General features: G+C 31.7%; 1 protein-coding gene across 10 annotated transcripts in view; it reads right to left on the bottom strand.

Moving 5' to 3' along the window:
* The window catches only part of LOC132724877 (filamin-A-like), a 77,223-nt gene that overhangs the window by 22,714 nt on the left and 32,466 nt on the right, over nt 1-22,043 (bottom strand). For 3 of the 10 annotated variants that reach the window (XM_060709838.1, XM_060709839.1, XM_060709847.1), the window contains 13 exons: nt 21,578-21,680; nt 19,093-19,236; nt 18,311-18,436; nt 17,132-17,278; nt 15,843-15,947; nt 15,197-15,329; nt 14,500-14,653; nt 13,930-14,050; nt 13,240-13,446; nt 12,671-12,769; nt 11,856-11,975; nt 10,677-10,751; nt 9,169-9,265 (listed from right to left, as the gene is read on the bottom strand). In XM_060709838.1, coding sequence (XP_060565821.1) covers nt 9,169-9,265; nt 10,677-10,751; nt 11,856-11,975; nt 12,671-12,769; nt 13,240-13,446; nt 13,930-14,050; nt 14,500-14,653; nt 15,197-15,329; nt 15,843-15,947; nt 17,132-17,278; nt 18,311-18,436; nt 19,093-19,236; nt 21,578-21,680 — 1,631 coding nt within the window. Of the gene's footprint in view, nt 1-1,216; nt 1,723-2,185; nt 2,379-3,012; nt 3,181-3,982; nt 4,136-5,025; nt 5,027-8,032; nt 8,401-9,168; nt 9,266-10,676; nt 10,752-11,855; nt 11,976-12,670; nt 12,770-13,239; nt 13,447-13,929; nt 14,051-14,499; nt 14,654-15,196; nt 15,330-15,842; nt 15,948-17,131; nt 17,279-18,310; nt 18,437-19,092; nt 19,237-21,577; nt 21,681-22,043 lie in introns of those variants that run through there. The other 7 variants (XM_060709848.1, XM_060709842.1, XM_060709845.1 and 4 more) reach the window with 7 other exon arrangements.

The following is a 22,043-nucleotide window of genomic DNA, read 5'->3' as shown; positions in this document are numbered from 1 at the left end:
TAAGTGGACTGTTCTAAATTCAAAACTTGGCTAAACCATAACATAAATTCAGCAAATCATAATAACACACACTATTATCAGCACCATCTTGTAGAGTAATAATTCTAAGCCCGCTGCTACCTAGAGGGCAATGTCGTCTGCTTAAATGTCGTCTGCATCATTTTGAAGTTTAGGACAGCTTGGTTCCTGACAAGACGCTGAGGTACGATGCTGTTTGCAAAGGTTGTTGTGGTCGCTGTCAGTAGGCTAAGAGTTTAACATTAAAATACATAAACATACATACATACAAAAACACATAATTAATCAGTCTTATATCAAAGAAGCATAAAAATACACGAACAAAAGGATACATGTATATAATAATTAATGACAAAACCACCTCATTTATAATTACACAGCTACCATTCTCCAAAAACGATTACCCAACCAAGAACATACTAAAAAGGAGAACGAATTGCGCAAGTTTTCTAATTCACTCAGCAACTGGTTTCAAAAAATTGTATTCCCATTTGTTTCAAAGGAAAATGACAAGTGTCAAAAGAAATTGTTGCAAATTTAAAATGAACAAAGAAACTACCTAAATCATTGAAAATGGCATTATAGCTTGAATACTACATATCGTTCAAAACTACATTTGTAATAGTTGCAAGAATTCTAAAGGCATGAACATGTTGGAAACCAAATCGATATACATTGCTGGTAAATATGAAATAAGAAAATGGCAAAAACGATAAAAAATACACGTATCTAACAATATATCAAACTTTATCGGGGGTCACAGTATCAATGTTAGAACTTAACGACCAAATACATATATTACAGTTTAATGAATATTATGACACAAAATAGGTGAATACCAACGAGGAAAATGGGCCGATAGTTAAGTGCAAATACTAATGTGAAGCTTGCAAAGCGTTCAAAAAAAAAACAAACAACAACAAAGCAACAAATATACATGCACATCCGGTTGATTTCATGGAAACAATCAAGTCATGAGGTAGCATATGGTGTCTTTTTCAAGACTTGTAATAAATATTTGAAAAAAAGATGTAGAAATAATGTTTTTCGTTGCATTCATAAACCACAATATCAAATGGTAACATTGAGCGACTTCCATTTACACGTTTTCAGGTTGAATTCTAGTCTTCAATATTCTATTTGCCGTGCTTGGCTGCTTTTAAGAAATCTTATTATTTATACGATTAAAAAATGTTGCTATGACATCCTTTAAATTTAGAGCGCTGTTGTTAATTTATCTTGCTGTTTGTAGATAATCTTCTCTTCATTTGTAATTGACTGTGCTCCTTGACCATTCACTTAATTCCACATGTACCTCTTATATTTAATATCATATGTTAAGCATATACTGAAGCGATAAATGAACTTAAGTAAACTATGAATTACCCCTTGTTCACACGAGATGCGTGTATGTTATTTCTATCATATTTCTAATCTACTTGAATAGTGTTGTATACTTTATATGACTGGTTATACACATTTTAACCCATGTTGAGTATTGCCAGTTGCATCGCCATATTTATGAAATTTTGGCGGTTGTATTTGAACACGATTCTACGTTGCCTTTATCGAAATTAGATGCAGCAGGATGACGTGTGTTATGACGTGTGCTATTACGTGCTATGACGTCAGTACATAATGCTGTTATGAGTAGTATTTAATGGGGAGAGCTTTCCAGAGCTTCTTGATGACGAGTCCCTCGACCTAAAGAGCAAAAGATATACATGTAAAACCATGCAATAAAGAATAAATTATTTTATGTTTTAATGTTTGTTATAAGCAGATAAGCAAGATACAATTTCTTTGATTTCTTAAATATTAAGGAAAAGGATAAAGAAAAAAATGTTGATTACAAAAATTAAACTTTCAACGATGAGGTAAAAATTAAATATTAAAAAATTCCAGAAAAATATAACTATATATCTAATTGCAATTAATTACAATAAATTATATAAAAGAAAACGGTAGCGGCACAGTAATAAAAAGTAGATCTATATAAGGATCAGGCTTTACTCGGATCGCAACCAGTTTATTATTTTGATGTACTCACAGAACTTGGTTATCAACCGGACGTATATTTGGACAATTGAAAGACTTTGCTGCACAGTCAAGGCTAAATCAAATCATATTATTCAGAGCAATACTTTAAACTGAATAATCAGAATACCTTTCTATCTTGCTTTCATAGTCAACTAATTCCATCTCACTATTGGCAACAAGCACCTTGAATGGACTTCCGTTAACATGTTCACCAGACCATTGCACGTTTATTGTGTACATTCCTGGTTCGACTGGGTGGTACAAGCAATTAAACAATTTGTCTTTTTGGCTTGCCCTCTTCATTTCAACATGGAAAGCTCCTGGAATAAAAAATATTCAAAACTAAAACTTCGTGAATAAATTATGACAGACCATAGAATTACAAACACTAATTCTTATTAAACAACGGGAGAGCATTGTCAAATAACAATAAATATTGTTTGTTTGTTTGATTTAACGAAACACAAACGCACTATAGGTCACATGGCGCCGAAATAGGAAATATTATTTTGGGTACCCTCGGGTGTTACAAACTTAAAAGCAACACCATGGGTTAAAACCGTCTCACCTGCTGGAACTAAGAGATGGATAGACTCCAGTCATTCGAATCCACTCTTACGATCACGCTGGGATAAACGGTGGCATCAATTCCTTTGCCCCAACCATTAAAGGGAACACTTTAATCACAAGGTGCAAAAAGAATTAAATACTTTGATGAAGAAAAAAACCTATACTATAAAGGCAACAAGAATAAATACATTAGAAAATCCCGAATGCAGGGTGGCACAGCAATGGAACAGGTGCTTGTAATAGTTAACTCACCTTTAAGTCCCCTAACACTCACATGCAACTCACCTTTAAGCCCCATAACGCTCACGTGCAACTCACTTTAAAATCCCATAACGCTCACGAGCAACTCACCTTTAAGTCCCATAACGCTCACGTGCAACTCACCTTTAAGTCCCATAACGCTCACGTGAAGTTCACCTCCCCCTGCACCGGTCGCATCTACGAAAAAATGACCTTGGTACTCTGGAAACACACCATTTTCCAAACCTGGTCCCCATACTTTAACTTTACCATGTTTTGCAGTCGGGTGTATCTCGATTGCAAATGGGCTTCCTGGAAAATAAAACAATATGTAATATTAATATTTCCGTGATAGTGAGACATTATAATGAAATAATCATTGTGTCGAAATTGGTAAATAAATTTATTTGTACTGAAATTGATCATTTATAAATGTGAAATGCACATTTGATACGGCTTAACACAAAATTGTGATTGAAACTTTTCTTTTGACTTTGTCAGCATAATGAATTCTACTTTAGTATGTTCTGTATACGGAATCATATATTCCGCATTGCTCTCCATAGAAATTTTCAGTTCAGAGGAAATTGCTATATTGTTTCAATTTAGCTCCAATGTGTTGTGTTGATTGGCTTTAATATTGCTGCAAATGGCATGATTGCAAAATAGAAAACTCATTTATGCCAACACTATTAAGTGTTGAGAATTGAGTACCGCTCAAGCCGTTGCTAGGGGGCGTGAGGGATGTTGCACTTATTCATTATCCCTCATGTACAGACTCAATCAAACCGAGTCTGCAAAATTATCAAATATAATTTTCACGGATAAATCAGTAATCCACTGAAAAGCATAAAATAAATAGCATTATTATTAAACTGCTGAAATCGGTAGATTCCCTGAGAGCAATAAAATAAAAAACAAAAATATTATCTCAAACTCGATTTTATTATTCTGTTAATGAAAGATAATAAAAAGTGCAACATATATCTAGCCCCCTAGCACCGTCTTAAATGGCATTCAATCTTCGACACTAAAAGAATTGGAAACAATTATCTCGAAGGACCAGTAACAATATAACACTGAAATGAAAATTTACTACAGTTGAAAAACATACCAAAAACGTGATGTTTATTTAGTCTAATGCTTAGAATATGTTTTCCAAGCTTTTCCGGTTTTACTTTTAGCCGGTATGTGCCGTCGAAATTGTCTGTTAGGTGAACAGGAACATCTAGACCGTCAGGGTCTTTACAATCAATAGTTAATTCACCTGCAAATAGTAGGTTCAATATTTTTATACAGTCTAAATAATGTTACAAACAAGGGAGTGCTTGTTAAATATGTATGAAAACAAAAATTGTTTCACAATTTAACTTCAAATAACTACATTTCCACTTAAAGAAATTGCCAACTTTAACAAAATTCTGTATAGTAAGAAGAAAAAATCCCTTGGCTTGGATTTATGTGGTGAAAAATAAGGTAATAAAAACAATCCCTTCAATTGACGATCAGTTTTAATTTATTGCATCCACACATATCTAAAAAAGCTAGTGTGTCCCGGTTTTCAGACGTGATTCGTAAAGTATACAGTAACAAGAAGCTAATTAATGCGAGTAAATGCCTTTTATGAAGTATTTACAATTAAAATAATATTTTTATTGGTTATAAATGTTTTATTTTGAGTCCCTATAAATGATAACTATACAATACTACATGTTCAATCGAATATGAGACCCAACATGCATATATACCAAACATATGTGTAAATACTTTGAATACTAAGACTAAAATGGCGTATAATATGACCTAAATATAAGTTATAATTATCAAACGTATACTAGTATTGTAGATTAATATACAACAAGCATTTGAAATAAAAACCAAAGACATGACAAAAATATTGTACAGGAAATACTTTGTCTTCATGGAAATTAACTTTTATGAGGGTCGTTTCTATCAAATGCAATATTATCAACTCTTACATGCGTCACACCATTCCCCTATTTAACATATAGGGCAAGTGCATTATTACACAATATATGCGAAGCACAGACAAACGTACGCTTACACGTCATATGACGTCAATAAACCAAATCGCGACTCGTTGATTATATTCATACGCGATTTATTTGAACCGTGTAGTATTCTACAACAATGCACCCTAAATTGATATAATTTTATTACCTTAACATTATGCGAAATAGAACAGGTCACATATATATGCAAGTCATGCTTGCTAACTCAATAGATTGTAACCCATATAATACATATGTAATTATTTTTATTATTTGTTCATTCTTTTTGTTCACCGCATGCACTTTTTGTATAATTCAGATTACTTGTAATGCAAGAAATATTCCCATAAGAAACCTTATAACCATAATTCATGCAATAACTTGAATCTGTTCTTTATAATTTGAAAACATCTTTTTATATATGATTCTTATCATGTTGTAGAAACCAAAGAAAAAAGAGAGAAATAACCAATATATGTACAATTAGTAGATACAGTAATTTGTTTAAATAATTGAGAAATATCTGATAAATCCGAAGAATATAACAGAAGATATACCAGGGGTGTTATCAAAGGTAACCAAATTTTAGTCAACCATATTACATATGTTTTATATATCTGTAAACATGGTTCTTCAAGATCAATTAAGGTCCGTTCTTCAATAGAAATTGTCTTATTAATCTAAGGACAAAAATCAGGGCTACATTCAGGAACTATATTTTGTCATATCTACACACAGCACCCATCAATATTTATGACAAAAGTTAAAGACGGCCGTCCTTTTCAAACACCCCTTATATTCATACGTTTATTTAGTAATTTTAAAATGTTATGAAATAGTACACATATGCATTTATTTTACCATTGTTATCTGAAACAAAAGTAAGTTACAACTTTAGAAACATCAAAAACATTTTCTCAACACGTGACAGTCATTCCTTGCAAATGGTACAACACGTGCAACAAATGCTTTTACATTCCATTATTGAACAAGCATATTTACATAAGATAATTTGTTCTACAGTGAAATCCATGCATCTTATATTGACATCAAATACATTACCTAAATACTCGTCTAGTTTAACATGTTTAAACGGATACAAAGGAATGACTAAGTTACCAAGGTTCTTCTTGTTAAACAAAAATGATATGATTGTAAGGGTCTTGGATTTTATCATAAAATGATAGAATATCTGAATAATTTCATTTTAAAAATAATATCTTGTTTTGTTATGAAACTGTTGGACAAAACTTATATCAGTTCTAGATGCAATACAAAAAATTAAGCTACATTTATAAAAGTTAGAAACAACATAGTTATCTAATAAATAGTTTTGAATCGATGCTAATATGAAGCAAATTTTCACATGCTGTCTATAGAGACAAGTATCTGTTATAAATGATAAAACATAAACCTTCAAAAAGGACGTGCTTATCAGTCATATGCAAAGTTTGTAACACTTTTGTTTAATTATAATAAATTTAAAAAAATGCAAAGTAACACTACTCATATCTGATGACACAGGTAATCAATTCTTATATGATTGCCGACGACAGGGCGGCGTCCTCTGACCATGTAAATGTCATATTTATAGATGCAATTTTGTTTTTCACCAGTGAATTTCTTTATGTTACTATGGCAATACTCTTGCATATGACCGTGTAAAAGTTTACTTACTGTCGCCAATTATACGTTCTGGTTCTGTCCAATATCATAACAATTATTTATGTTATTATTAGATCCTTATATCTTATCAGCTTAAAATATGAATGCCAAGTTCAAAATTGTTATGACGAATAAAATTATCTTAATTTTATGAATAAAAAAACAGGTACATTTACACCTTATAAATACTGATACCAAAATGGTAACCGTTTATCCTATTTGTTTTACTAGAAATGTGAAATAAAGACATCAATATACGACCTATATTGATCTTAAATAAACTTTGCTGCATAATTAATATTGCCCCACGCTATCTCCTCCCCGTACATTATACAGCACTCAAATTGTACAAAGTGAAGTCAATGTATCAATGTAAACTACCAGTAGTAGTCATAATATCAAGCAGTTGGAATGAAATAATAATTCATTTATTTGTAGAACATTACTGTAGCTGTAACATACAACTTTTTTTTACACGAACTATACGAATTAAAGAAATCTCTTTTGTAAGACGATTGATAAATCCATAACCAATTTTCCTCAAAAGTTTAAAAACCTGCTATAGATCTTCGTTGTAACTTAATATCTTATTGTAAAATAACCCAAACCATTGTGAAAACAAGTAAAATAATATAATTTTTCACTGTAATAAAGCAAACAATGTTAGTCGTCTTATTTCTTCACATCCTTTATCACAGCCTTATATCATTACAATATCTACACAAGCAAATAATGTTAATTCCTTAATTCATATGTACTTCGACACAAAACACAAAAATAAAATTAAGGTCATATATTCTACGTTTTGGCTTATTTAAATATGCACATGCTTATAAAATAAACATTGGCGTATTAATACCCGAATATTGATAATATATACACACACAGACATATAAAGTTATGTCCCAAATATATACATGTACATGTAAAATACACGAAATCTCATTAACAATACGTGCTCTATGTCAAATGCAAACTTTAATTATAATATATGTTTGTATAGGAAAAAGAAGAGACCATACATTATGTTTTTTTTTTTAAGATATACTTCTATTGAATTCAACGAAATTAATTTGCTTGCAAGTCGGACCTTGCACTGAGACCTTCCTAGCCATTCAGACAATAAATTCCAGCAAAAGGCGGGAAGAAATTTGTGACATTGAAAGTTTGCATCAGACTGTATTTGAGTCTACTTACTGTTGTCAATTTTGTAGTCTGATTCTACATGTTATATCACAATAAATTATAATAACACGGAATTAATTTCTGATTATAATAACAGATAATATACAAAACGTACTTATTTGTGTGATTCAAAGTGATTGAGTCATAGTATTTTCTACCGTACAACATTACTTGCAAATAACTTGCAGTCTTCATTTCAAGAGAGTGAAACAATTTAACAGTAATGTACAAAATATATTATTTTGCCTAAACTATTGACTATTTATTTCATAACATTTCTCGAGATAATTTTCTTGTAAATGACCAGACATTTCTTGTTTTACAATCCTTTTAAATGCAAAATAACCATTTGCTATTTCAATGAAATAAAAGGTATTTTATACATATGATAAGAAACAAAACGATATGAGTGAATAGTGTATATATACATTGTAGGTAAAGGCATCGTTTTAAAGAAATCAACACATCCGTTTTGCTCTGATAACTTACCTGTCCGGCTTCACGTGGATCTATTTTTAGATCTATATCTTTTCCCAACACCCCTGTTTTTATGTCTCCTGTCACACCCACTTTCTCTGGATAAACGGGGTTCTTCACGTCGATTTTAAAAGGACAACATTTCAATGGTTTTCCATTCCATTTGATATCTAGCAGGTAGGCCCCAGGTACTCTGGAAAGTATTAAAATGTCAATAATTTAATATTTTTTAATAAAATAAAAAGGGGAGAGGAATACAAACAAAAAGCAAATAGATGAAATTGTCAGACTGGTTAACAAATTATGTAAATGAGAGATAATCGAAAGCGCAACATAAAACACGCCCCTTAGCACCGTCTTAAACGGTATTCAATTGTCAACACTTAAAATGAAGTAAATGAGCCCAAAGAGACCAGACAAATCAAAACAACACTCATTTACATTTGAACATCGCGCAACAATTACATGTAGAATGTCTTTTTCCTTCCAATATACCTTCTTAAAATGATTATTATTAAAGACGTTTTAAGGGAGTTATCATATAGACATATAGACTCAATAACGAGGACAGTGACCTCCCGCTCCCCAAATTTGTTTCGCTTAATATGTTTATATCATTATATTCTCTAAACATGCCAAGTTTAAAGAAAATGTATTGAACAGTTTTAATTTTGATTATATGACTTTATGAAAACTCCCGAAAACATTCTTAAATATGTAAACATAACAAAATTTTACACAGCATAAATACATTTTCGTTTAGATTTGTACATGATTACATATTTGCGTGATTCAAAGTATTTGATACTGTTCAACATTTCAAATTAAATTGAGAACAAATGAGCAAAATATGTCAAATGTGTTCTTTTAGGTATATGTGTCAAATCATTTGCACCGGAGCAAGGAACGCTGCAGCATTGTATCTTATAATCATATAGAATAAATGAAATAAGCAACTTACTTCGGTGTATATGTACATTGGTACTGTTTCGGTCCTGTTGGTTTGATCTGTACAGGCGGTTCTGACCGGATGCTGTGAACACGTACTTCCGGTTCACCTTTAATATAATACACGATAATGTTAACACAAATCTTAATTTTTGCTTGAAACTGATTTTTAAGTAAACGGTCAACTAATCATTACGTCGTATATTGGAAGAAAGAAGTGCGGAATGTCCACTGGTTGAAATAGAAGAGAGTGCGGAAATTCCGAAAGAATAGTTTATTTACAGTACTTCTTTTGATTAGTGTTATAGTTAACCTAAGAATCATATTAAATTAATCGAATAAATTTTTTTTAATCAATTTGTTTAACAGATTAACGTATTTCAGTTTACAACAATTACTAATGTTTCAGCTGAGCAAATTAAGCCGGAAATATGTGTTACTACGGAAACTACTCACTGTTTACTTATTATTACAGTTATTTGGTGTATACCTTTCTTATTGCGTACATAGTGATTGATAATAATTAAATGGAAATTATCTATCAAAATAGTGCACGCAATGTAAAAGACTGTCATATTGCAACTTTGTTTGAATATCGAAACTTTGAAAATACAAATACAAAACGTGGTAGACTTATAACATTAATCTTATATTTTTGACTAATTGCAATAACCCTATAATTATTTTGAATCTGAATGAAGATTGGGGTCATTTGGATAGTCATTAAAAGGAAATTGAATTGAAATTCTTGCATTAGTTAATTTCCCCTCTCTTTTTAGAATGTAAAATTCTGCTTCCTCGATTAGATTGATTAAAAAAACTATAAATAATGTCATTAAAGTAAACACATCTAATGACACACCAAACTTGCCTGCTACAGTTTCAGTTGTTCTGACGTTCTTCTGGCGTTTTATCTTAATGAAATGGTTTAACTTTCAGTGCGCAAAAAGCTTGAAGCTTTATTACTTTTTGTATAAGCATATAAGATTATCTCCCCACATATTTAACAAGCATAAGCTTTTATTACAATATAAGTTACCAATTTAAAGCTATTCCATTCTACTGTGAAAATCAAATTTGGAGGTTATGTTTTTCCCTTTGGCAATTTTCAGCTAATTTTGCCGTATAAGTAAAAGTTACACCTATATTCAAAACCTATTTTTCTGCATTTTTAAGACTGATTTCATGCAGTTGTTTTTCACGATTGAGTGCTCCTATAAGTTATGTGTCAACGTACGAAATAAATGTTTCTATTTATAGAACTGTAGATTGAGTTGTGCTTACTTACAAAGATCTTTGCAACTTTTATTAACAATTCTAGATAATTATATTCATCAAAAAGTAGTAAGTTAATTATGGAAACTAAACGTGTCGTTCTATCACTACCAAATGTGCTTGAACACACAAAACAAGGTAAAACTAGGGATCTGAAATGTTAGTGAACATATCAAACGACAAAAAAGTTATCTAAACAGAGAAATATACAGAATCACACCAAAAACATGATCCATACTTTTATACCTTCAAGATCCTCGTCAAAGGAATCATGATTATTAGCGCCATATTGAAATACAATGCCAGTACGTGGACTAGAGCCTATATTGAGGAAATATATTACAATCTATTTTTAGATTGAACACAAAACTTTCTAAAAATGTATCACACAAAAAGAACATGAAGAAGGAGTCATACAATCAAGATATGTTAGATAAGGACATTAACTTTTATAAATATCCGAAGAAGATTAATTATATCAAGGAATAGAATAATAATTGACAGTTACAGGCGCTAACGAATGGAGTTTATTCATAATATCCTATTAAAATAAAACAATGTAAGAAAGTACGTTTAGATCCTACAAAACAATGCCATTTAGTGATGAATCATCATAGTAAGTTGGCAGGTGTCAATCTAAGGAATATATTTCAAAAGATCTTATATTTAATTGCTATATTTGAGAAAGTAAACTTGAAGTGTTACGTTTTGAAGACTTTTACAAGGAGGAGCAGCCCATATCAGTAACAATTTGAGTTCACTATTCTAGTAATTTGTCAATGAAATATTTTACTAGTTTATCCAATATATTAATTGAAAGTTTTAGAACTTTAATATAGTTCATTATATTTGATTGTAAGAAATGTATATATTAGTATTAGTTTTAAAACTAGGAATTTGGTTAACGACTTTTCGAACAAATATTTAGTTTCCATTTTACTGCACAAAAAAGAGGCATTTGCATAAGATTCTTATTTTGTACGGATAATTGCAGTAGATGCAATTTGTCCGTCGATTAATACTGGCAAAAATTGTAGGTGTGTACTTTATCTACCATGTATGAAACATTTCTTCATTGTAAATGACTGTTGTTAAGAAAGGGACAAACTGTGAGTGTTGTAAAAGTTCATAAAGCTTTAAATATCAGCATTCTTTAATAAGTTCTCAAAATGATTTAGTAAAATGATAAGATACAGAGTTTCAAAAGAATGGTTAACAGTTACAGGAAGGCAGACACATGCAATGTTGTAAAAATCACAATTAAATAACGAAATCAATATTAATGTACAAAAACGGTTAAATATGTTTGGGATGCTCGTATTTTGCGCGGGAAATTCATGTTAATTAAATTCAAATTAACTGGCATCATACGGACGATGTGCATCAAACTACTGAAAGCTTTGGGTGTATTCAATATTTTTATACCGTTTGCGACGACACCACTGTCATCATCATCAAATGACACGTGTTTAGATTCTCCACACTGGAAAACAATTCCAGTTTTATGAAGGTTAGACACGTTTTCTAACCTTACTTCACATTTTCCTGTAAAACAGTAATCCTAAATTGTCAACACCATGGTGATAGCGTTCATCATGCCAGAAAATGATTGTGACATATAAGAATGAAAACAAAAATTAAGGCCAACTCCGAACTAAATAAAAAAGCTATCTCGAAATGTTATGATTTTTAAATATAGGTAAGAATTCAAAATGTTTTTTCTTTTTAATTCTATGTTTATTCTTTTTTCATTTAGTCTACCCTAATACTAGATATAATAAATTTAGAATCCATGTCAGGAGTTATATTATGACCATAAGAGATAGTGTGAAAAGTTCCTCTGTATATAACAGCATTGAGATAAAGACAATAGTTTCTCATGTCAAATAAAGATAAAAGCAGGAGTTCGACATATCCGTTTGAGATAATAGCAGGGGTTCGTTATTTCCATTTTAGTTAAGTTATGTCCGTTTTAGACACTTGCAGGACTTCGTCATGTCTATTTTAGATAAAAGCAGGAGTTCGTCATGTCCAGTAAATGACTAGAACATTGCAAATTACTCAGTTTTATACATGCAGTTTAATTGTAATGTCATCTATAAGTAATGGACAATTTAATTTGATATTATGTTGGTTTCCATAATATACAATTTATTGAATACATTGTATATGTACTTGAGTGAGTCTATTAAAATTCGGCCGTTCTCATAACTATAACAAAGGTAAATAATTATATTTACCTGGGCCAGCTTGCCGACCATCTATTGTAAATGTTGCAGGTTTGTCCAACTCTGCTTCTTTCAAACCTTTCCCTCGAAGAACCACCTTAGGGTTAGGACCTGGTGATTAAAACCATGTTAGACAAACTTTGAAAATCAAAAGTCAATCGTTTTTGTATTAGAAATGAACTATAAAAATAGTATCAAAACTATTTTGTTTCAAATGAAAAGTAATATGCAAATATCCAAATATATATCCATGTAAAAAAAAATTACGCATTAAATAATCAGAGTACATTTTACAGTTGTATGCAAATGCGTTTATGAGAGAAAAAAATAACACACATATATTAATTCAGAATAAGACAAAATGTTATATCTCATAATAGTGTTATGTATCAACATAATTCAATTATTCGATAATTATTCGTTTATTGTCTTACTGGTTCCGTAACATCATCAATGCAAGTCCATCGTTACACTTGTGATGTATTTCCCTCTTATTGATTTACGTAGCTCTCGTAATTGATAATCAGAACACATTCTTTTTCCAATTAAAGCAAATTTACAAGACCTAGGCACAGTTTTACCTTTATTATCGGGTGGTGATTTCTGCGGTTTAGCATAGATATAAGACGGTGATACCGACGGTGGTGATGAGCTTTGGGGACTTGTTTGGTAAACATATAAATCCGGCATGCTAGCCGGCTCATAATGATAGGTGGGTGTAACTCGGGGTAGACGGGTTATCATAACATCTGGTTCTTTTTTCCTCTTTGGTTCAGATTTAGCAGACACTGTTAGAGAAAAGGGAGGGTTAGTTTAAGGGTTAATTGTGAATGTGAACACAGCAAGATGTTATACATTCAAATACTCAACGACATAAAAAAGATACATAATTATGCTATATAAATAGAAATAGAAAATTCTAATTACTTGTAATTACAATTGTTGTTTTAAAAACAAGTTATCGACAAATATTTAAAGTCCGGTTTTCAGTGAATTCTTGGTAGAATTGCTTTATTTCAATTGTTTTAATTAGAGGTCGTTGAGCGTTTATATGTCAGAAAACACAGCAAATTCACGGCAAACTTGGATGAGGTAGTGAAATAAGATGAAATCAATTATACTTGACACTCGAAAATTATGTTAGTAAAATAGCAAAAAAGAGCGATTCTAAAATCAAACTCAAACATTAATGCTCTTGTAAAACAGTTTTAACATGATGTAATGTATATTTTCACATCAACTAACTAACACATCTAAATGGGGGGTCATACCTGAGCTGCCGGAATATATACTTCCGGTACGTTTTGGCTGCAAGTATCTTTGTTTGTTTATAGGTGAAATATCCGAGCCATGTCTGTGTACGCGTATACGTGTAGGTGGTATAGTCGTCGCCTGTAATATAATTACAAATATCATAAATAAACAGAAATGGTCAATAAATTTAGACATTGTTTGCCAATAAAATATTAATATGCACTTATATGCACAATATAAAGCAATGGCACATATTTGTCATTTATTTTTTTTATAGTGGTTTGAATACAATTTTCTGTGAATGTAAAAATATATTAAACAAATCAACAATGAAAGCAACCCCCACACGACCAAGCAACAAGGACCCAGCGGCCAGGAACCGAGGAGGACCCCAAACACAAGGCAGACATAGCCAACACGGTGTATAAATTATTGCCGTTCAGAATACCCTAATCTAGCCACAAAGCACCCTGTTCCGTGACCGATAGCAATAGCAAACAGTACAAACACATACATTTTAACATGGAACATTTACAAATATGAAAACGCAACCATAACTGTGCTTATTGTCTCAGTTGTATATTTACCTTAGGAACTGACGGTTCTGATTTAGTTGGTGCCAGAATGTATACTTTATGAGGTCCATTATCAGGTGAATTCGGTCTGTTGTCGGCTCGAACCCAGTACCCACTAGGAGGTTCAGACCGTCGATATGAGTCATTACGTGTTACTGGCTCAGTCCTGCAGATTAAAAAAGGATGTATGGACACTCTGTTGATAATAACTTTAGACATTTCACTGAATAAGTATGCTACATTGAAATTTCAGAACTCTGTTGTGAAAACTCCTAAAACATAGTTAGTTCACTATTTCAAAACAGAGATTATTGAACAGATATTTGATAAAGTTTAATGAATAATGTCTTGATTGAGAAAATGCTACGAATAATACCGGAGCCTACCTGATTCCAAACGTTCATGCGGTCATTGAAACTATATAGAACAACTAATATAATTCACCTTAATCAACAAGTGTAATTGTAAATAACTTTAACTCAATGTATTGTTATTTTAAATGTGTTTGATCGTTTCCTTTTTTCGTTAACTTTGTTATTGTGTTTTCCTTTTTCTTATGCTTTTATTATAATTTTATCTACTACACTACTACATTTAATAAAAGGAAATCGCAGTAATTTTTAAACTCCTGTAACGAAAATCATAAAGAAAATTCCACCCGCCATTCTCGTAATAATTATAGATTTTGGCATACAATTGAAATACACACCTAACATGGACGGGTGACGTGGGTCTAATATGTACAAAGGGTTCAGGATCTTGCTGGTACGGGGTTGCGTAGCCCAAATATGGAGATCTTGGAAGAGCAAAACCACCCCAGAACACATCGATGTAGTGTTTACCTACAATATATGACAAAGATATGCATATATGCATTTAATAATGTTGTTTTCATTTTAGTTGTAAAAATATTTCTTGTTGAAACAAAAAGTAAGTAAAAGAGATGAAGCATCATTGATAGTATAGTACAACAATACATTTTTTAATTCGGAACAACACAGTATAAGTCATATGGCGACTTAAAAGCTTTACTGGTGGAGAAAGTCTTCATGAGCCCTTCCGTGCATTTTACCGGAGTAGACACACATACGCCCGCTGCTAGCTAGTTTCCTCACATGAAAGAATCCAAAGAACCTAGCGAGATTCGAATCAACAGAGGTGAGGGGCAAATTGTTTAAAGTCAACAACCTAAATCATTCGTTTACGGACGACCCATCTTATCAATACTTTTGTCATGTTTGTTCAAACTATGATGCATCTTAATAACAATTTTGATTATTTTTTCTTTTAATAGACTATATTATAAAAGTATAGTAAAACATTTCATTTTGGAATTATAACAACAATAAACTTACCTTCTTCCTTTGGTGTAAATATAAGAGTATGTTTGCCATCGCCTCGTGCATCTATAGTTACAGGAACCTTCTCACTAGGACCGTGAACATTTGCCGTCAACTCACCTGTACATAAATATAAATTATCCCCTTTCATTTCAATATTTTTCAAACTGATTAAATTACAAATGATTTCATCATAAAAAGTACTCAATATATGTGTGTATCTAAACGTATGTTACAAACTGTCCAATCTAAATATAAAGTTAATTTTGGTCTCATTTTGGAACCACGCCAGAGCTTTTACGTTATGAATCGAAAGAAGCGTGAAAAAAGTCAAGGTGATCATATAAAGTTATTTAGATCTTTTATTAGTAAACCTTGCGTTAAAATTAAATGAAGAAAGTTCAAATTATTGATTTTTGTTTCTTTCAAAGAAGTTAGAAGTGATGCAAAACGTTTAGTAAATTTTAGGTATTGAGTTTTTGCCTATAAATACAGACAATGGTGTTCAATAGGATGTCGCGACGGGGTTGTTTCATTTCCCGTTATGTCAAATAAATTAACGGATTAAATAATTCAGAAACCTTTCAAGGTGAAATACGACGCCACAAGTCAGAGTACCTTATAAAGAGTCCGTTTTAATAGGTAAGATAGGCCAAACTCCACAATCACATCTACGGTTAAAAGATTTATGTACAAACTTTCTTTTAAGCATTCAAACTTGAGTAAATCCTCCGTTTGGAAGAAAAAATTCTGTGATTGCGATGATTTAAAAAGAAAATGGGTACACATTAGTGTTGTACATCATTAAACTTTAAAAAAACGGGTTTGCTGAAGTAACTGTTATGATAGATCCCTACTCTGATAACAATAAATTTAACCACAAACATTGGCATGTGCTCTTTTGGTAACAATTATGTTGTATTGAAATTCTTATTATATAAACTGATCTGATTATTAACTAGATAGGTCAGGATCTATGCATTTCTTCTTGTCTTCAAAAAGGAGCAGTTAAAGTTTAGAAAAAAACAGCAATGTATTCTAAAATATAATTAATAGACGTTATGCGGAACTCGGCAAATGTGTGGTTTTCCCAGCTTATCTATAGGTATAAAGTTATAAACTAACTTTAACCGCTATAGCTTCATAGTGCACTACCCGTCACAAAAGATTAGTCAACTGTTTCGCTGTAACTGTAAAAGAGTGTTTGTACCTACGTTATTAGCTGGGAAAAAATCCCGAATGTTATTAATTAAAAGACGTCAGATGAAAAACCGAAATAAATTTTGACTGAAAAAAGTTCTAACCTGGTCCAGCACGAGAAGCGTCGAAAGGTAGATGTTTCTCCTTGTTAACCATTAGAGGGATTCTCTCACCACGTTCTAGGTACGGCTGCATCTCACCAGACAAGTGGCATCGAGTGGGATCTACAATCTTTGGATGGAACGGGCTTCCTGAAACAATAATTATACCCCCAACATTTAGACAATATTCATCAAAGTTTGGGTATCTTTTGTTTTTTTTAGTGGCAAGCCGTTGTTTCCATGAGGAAGAAACTTTACACTCATTGCTTAGTACTGGTTGGTTTTCAGGAACGGATTGGAGAGTGTTTCAATAAGCTTATAGCTTCCAACACAACTGAATTAAAACAAAGTCGTATAAAGTAAAGTTTGTTTTATTAGGGTATGAAGATATATTTGCTTGTCTGTTTCCGGTAGAATATTTGTCTACATATTTATGACAATTATTCCAAAACACTTGTCTCTTACTGAATATATAGTCGAGTCAGTGTGTACAAAAGACCCTTATATCTTTCAAATATGCTATGGAAACGGGAGGTCTCTCGACAGCATTAAAACAAATAGTTAAAGTTGCAGACTCGGTGTTATTGAGTTTATTATCATTAGAGATAACGAAAAGCGCAACTTCTTGCACGCCCCCTGGCACCGGATTTAGCGGTATTTAATACTCAACATTAAAACTATTGTAATCAATAATCCAGAAGAACCAGAATAAATATAAAAATACTGAATCGATTTCGGTGCAATATGTAAAAGCTGCTACACATCAATTAACACCTGCTCTTTTAAGTATAAAATACCTGTAAATAGGAAGATCCCTTGTTTCTTAAAAACACAATTTTAGGATAGAAAAATCATCAACACCTGAATATAAATAAATTGTTTTAACTTAAATCTATCTTTACTTAAAACAACACAATATGAGCCGCGTCACGACAAAACCAACATAGTGCGTTTGCGACCAGCATGGATCCAGACCAGCCTGCGCATTTGCGCAGTCTGATCAGGATCCATGTTGTTCGCTTACAGACCCTATAACAAGTAAAGAAACTGATAGCGAACAGCATGGATCCTGGTCAGACTGCGCGGATGCACAGGCTGGTCTGGATCCATGCTGGTCGCAAACCCATTATGTTGGTTTTGTTGTGACGCGGCTCATATAATAATTGGTAAAACAGTGTTTACCTGTAATGTCTTTTCCGTCTAGCTTTATACGTACTCTATGTATACCAACTTCTTCAGGTACATAAGTAACTTTGTGTGTGTTGTCAGGATTCGTGTCTACTCTACTGTTAATAGGATGATGGGGACCTGATCATATAAACAAATCAAATCAATTTATGGCTAGACTCTTAAATAACCTAATGGCAGTGTTCATACTTTCATTTTCGATTAAATAAACAAATTCAAGCAAGTTCAGTATTCAGCCTTTTCTCGCCGAAACTTTTTGTGACGACCTACACTATCTTAAGTAGAGATAAAAATGTGCATTGAATAAGTCATGACCTTAACATTAATTGTTTGTTTTTATATTTTATTTTTTGTTTAATATAGCTCAAAGTATTATCAAATGTGGAAAAGGAGGGCGCTAAATAAAACGAAAGATAAGTATTGGCCTTTTGGTTACTTAAAGTGTCCATCCCTTAACCGCAGTATCATGGTCTGGAACCCTACTAGACTCACAGCTAAGTTTTGTCTTATGACACCATTAAGTTCAATGATGCCTTCCCGAGCGTTGTTCAAATAAGCTGAAAATTTTCATCAAATTCGACCTCAAAGAAATATGTTTTAACTAAACGAAACAAAACGAAACGAAAGTCTTTAATTTGTTGATGTAAACAGATTATTATTATCATTTTAGCATGCCTTAATGTAGCGTTGTATAAATCAAAATACCTTTTGTGTTTTCAAGTACGTTCAAGCATTAATTCTTGTATCAAAATAATCTTAAAACAAGAAGTATTTACCCTCTACATCAATTGTCACGTCCCCTGGAAATCCTCGAGCGTCTATTGTAAATTCACTCTGCTCTGCGACCACACCTTTAATCAACCCGGGTCCCTCTGCTGTAGGCGATGTAAGCTCCGCAATCTCTTGTATAAAGGGCGAGCCTGGTTGTGGTGACAGGATTAAAATGCATCATAAAAATAACCATAAATCGTATAAACATGTACGTGTACTTTCATTCGTTCGGTATGTCTATTTTGCTCATTTTGGCGAATCTAATTGTGACTATTATTTTCAACAACTTTATTCTCATCTTATTTATTAAGTACATTTTTCCTACAACCGGAGAAGAATAAAATTGACTGAAATCATCATCAGCAGGAAGAAAGACTTGTCTATTATCGAAATTGGTGCAATTTTCCTCCCTTGAATGAACCCAAAGTACAAGAAATAAGAAAAAATAAACCATCGTTAGACAACTGGAGCATATTTTCATGTCGCTCCAAAATTTCACATGTGATACATTTGAAAACATTTTAATTTAAGTTTTGGCTGCAATAAATTATAAAACAACTTTCTAAATATGATATGTTTGCATCTGATAATGAAATAAAAGTAGGAATTTGAGTAGGTGTAAGTCATAATTCGGTTGACATTTTAACTACGCTTTTCATAATAAATGAAGTTCAAGTTACAAAATGAAATTTGTCAACATATGTTACTAAATAGAATAATTTGAGTTTTGAATGAAAGCTGACAGAAATGAGTCATTGAGGAGAAAAAAACGGTGGTGACAAGATATGCTTAGAATGAAGAAAAACAGAAAAAGTGTATTTGTTAATGAAGGCCAATGATTGTAGATTTAAAGATACGATAAATATGAAAGTAGAGATGATTAATCATAACTGATTAATGAACTTTTAGGTGTTGCATCCGTGACCGATTGGTGAAATTTGCTGATTTTGACACCGCTGTGGGTTAGCCGCAAATCCGCCAGGGATTTCATGATTTCATGTGTTAGCTTTTGTAATAAATGCATGAGGGGGCATCTGAGATTTTTTTACTCTATTCGTACAGATGATATCATATTTATCGTGTGATTTAAAAACAGAAACTTATCCAGGTATCGATTCTTTCATCAAAATGTCTGTACCATTAGTGGATATGTAATTGTCATGGTCAATAATTTCTTAAGTCTAATTACAATCGGTCAACATTCTTATATATTGTCTTTACACCATTCCATTTGTTTCTGCTGTCTGTTGTTCAATAAAAAAAGTTTAGTGTAAGGTAGTCCTTGTTATATATGCTATTTGCTAACTCCATTTATATTTAACATGTTTTAATATTTCTGGTTTTTTGATGTCATGATGTAAGCATTAATCAAATAAATGTCTATCTCTCTATATCTAGAAGAAATTGTTTTATATTGGCATACAAGAAGTAAAGGAGATACAGTGTGATGTCGAATTTAGAAACGGTGGTAAACCGGGTACCTTTAATGTATCAACAGGACACTAAGAAAGCCACAGCCAATAGTGAGGAAGTTTAAAGACTTGAAACATAGTTGACGGATAGTTGGGAGAATTCGAGAGTCATAAACCATATAGTAGATAGGTGGTTTAAAGGTTATATCTTGGTTATAATCAGAAAATTCATCACAGTTTACGAACAAAATCTCAATCAATTCTTCCGCGGTACTTTTTTCTGTTAGCAATTTAGAACTGATACTTCGCAATATTCAAATTAATTAATCAGCAGTTACAAATGTAAAAAAGTTGTTCCAAAATTTAGTTCTTGGTTTCGCAATAAAAAAGCAAAAAAAAAGATGGGAAAAACATTTTTGAAAACAATACAAAATACAGAAGGACAGAAAAAATAGCATTATAATTGGAAAAGACAATTAAGAGACGACGAAGATATGAAAACAATGATAGTCGTTTGAAAGTGATATTATAATTACCTTTCATAATATAAGGTCCTTTATATATGAGAGCAAACAAAAAGAAGAAGAAAAAATAGCGATTGAATAATCGAAACTTTACAAATTATATATCAAAATCAATACAATTACTACACTGATATACAGCATAATCAATGTTAATTTAAAGTATATAACGGAAACAGCACATGAAATAACATAATGAAATATATCTCTATTCATCGCAACAAAATGTACGAAAGCAGCTTCTCTACAAAAAGGGAGGTAATTTGCTTGAGATACCTAGCATTTGTACAATTCATTACATTTTATTTCATTATATTTGTAGCTTTAACCTCAATTTTCCCTTGTCAATATGAAACAAATGTCAACGGTTTTAAATTGCACGGACCTTAATACAATTTTTATGAATATCTCCCATTAAACATGTATATACATGCATTTCAATATAAGTATTATCTGTAACAGAATCTGTAACAGAATAACATTGTGTCCTAGGAATTAAGCCTATCAAAGCAATGCCTCGGTCATTTTTGGAAAGAATATAAAAATATATAGAATACCTTTGGCGAGGTGACCATCATAAATGATCCACACGTTATAGGTACCTGGACCTTTTGGAGTGAACACAATCTTGTATATGTCTGGTTGATCTGTCTCAATTACCTGTAATAATAATCACTTTAATTAATACAAAGATATACAAATTAGTACAAAGTGATGCAATTAAGTACAGATATACAAATTATAACAAAGATATACAAATTAGTACAATGATATATAATTTTGTACAAAAATATACAAATTAGTACACAAATATGTAATTAAGTACAGATATACAAATAAGAAGAAAGATATAAAAAAATAAGTTCAAAGATACATGTAAACTTAATGAATATACAAATAGATAAAAAGATATACAAATTAGTACAAAGATATACAATTAAGTACAGATATACAAATAAGTATAGAAAGATATACAAATACGTACAAAGATAAACTAACGAGTACAAAAATATATAATTTAGT

This window comes from Ruditapes philippinarum, unplaced genomic scaffold (genome assembly GCF_026571515.1).
Source record: "Ruditapes philippinarum isolate M1 unplaced genomic scaffold, ASM2657151v2 ctg713_1_1_1_1, whole genome shotgun sequence".
NCBI classification, from domain to species: Eukaryota; Metazoa; Mollusca; class Bivalvia; order Venerida; family Veneridae; genus Ruditapes; species Ruditapes philippinarum.
This window is presented reverse-complemented; position numbering and strand designations above follow the sequence as displayed.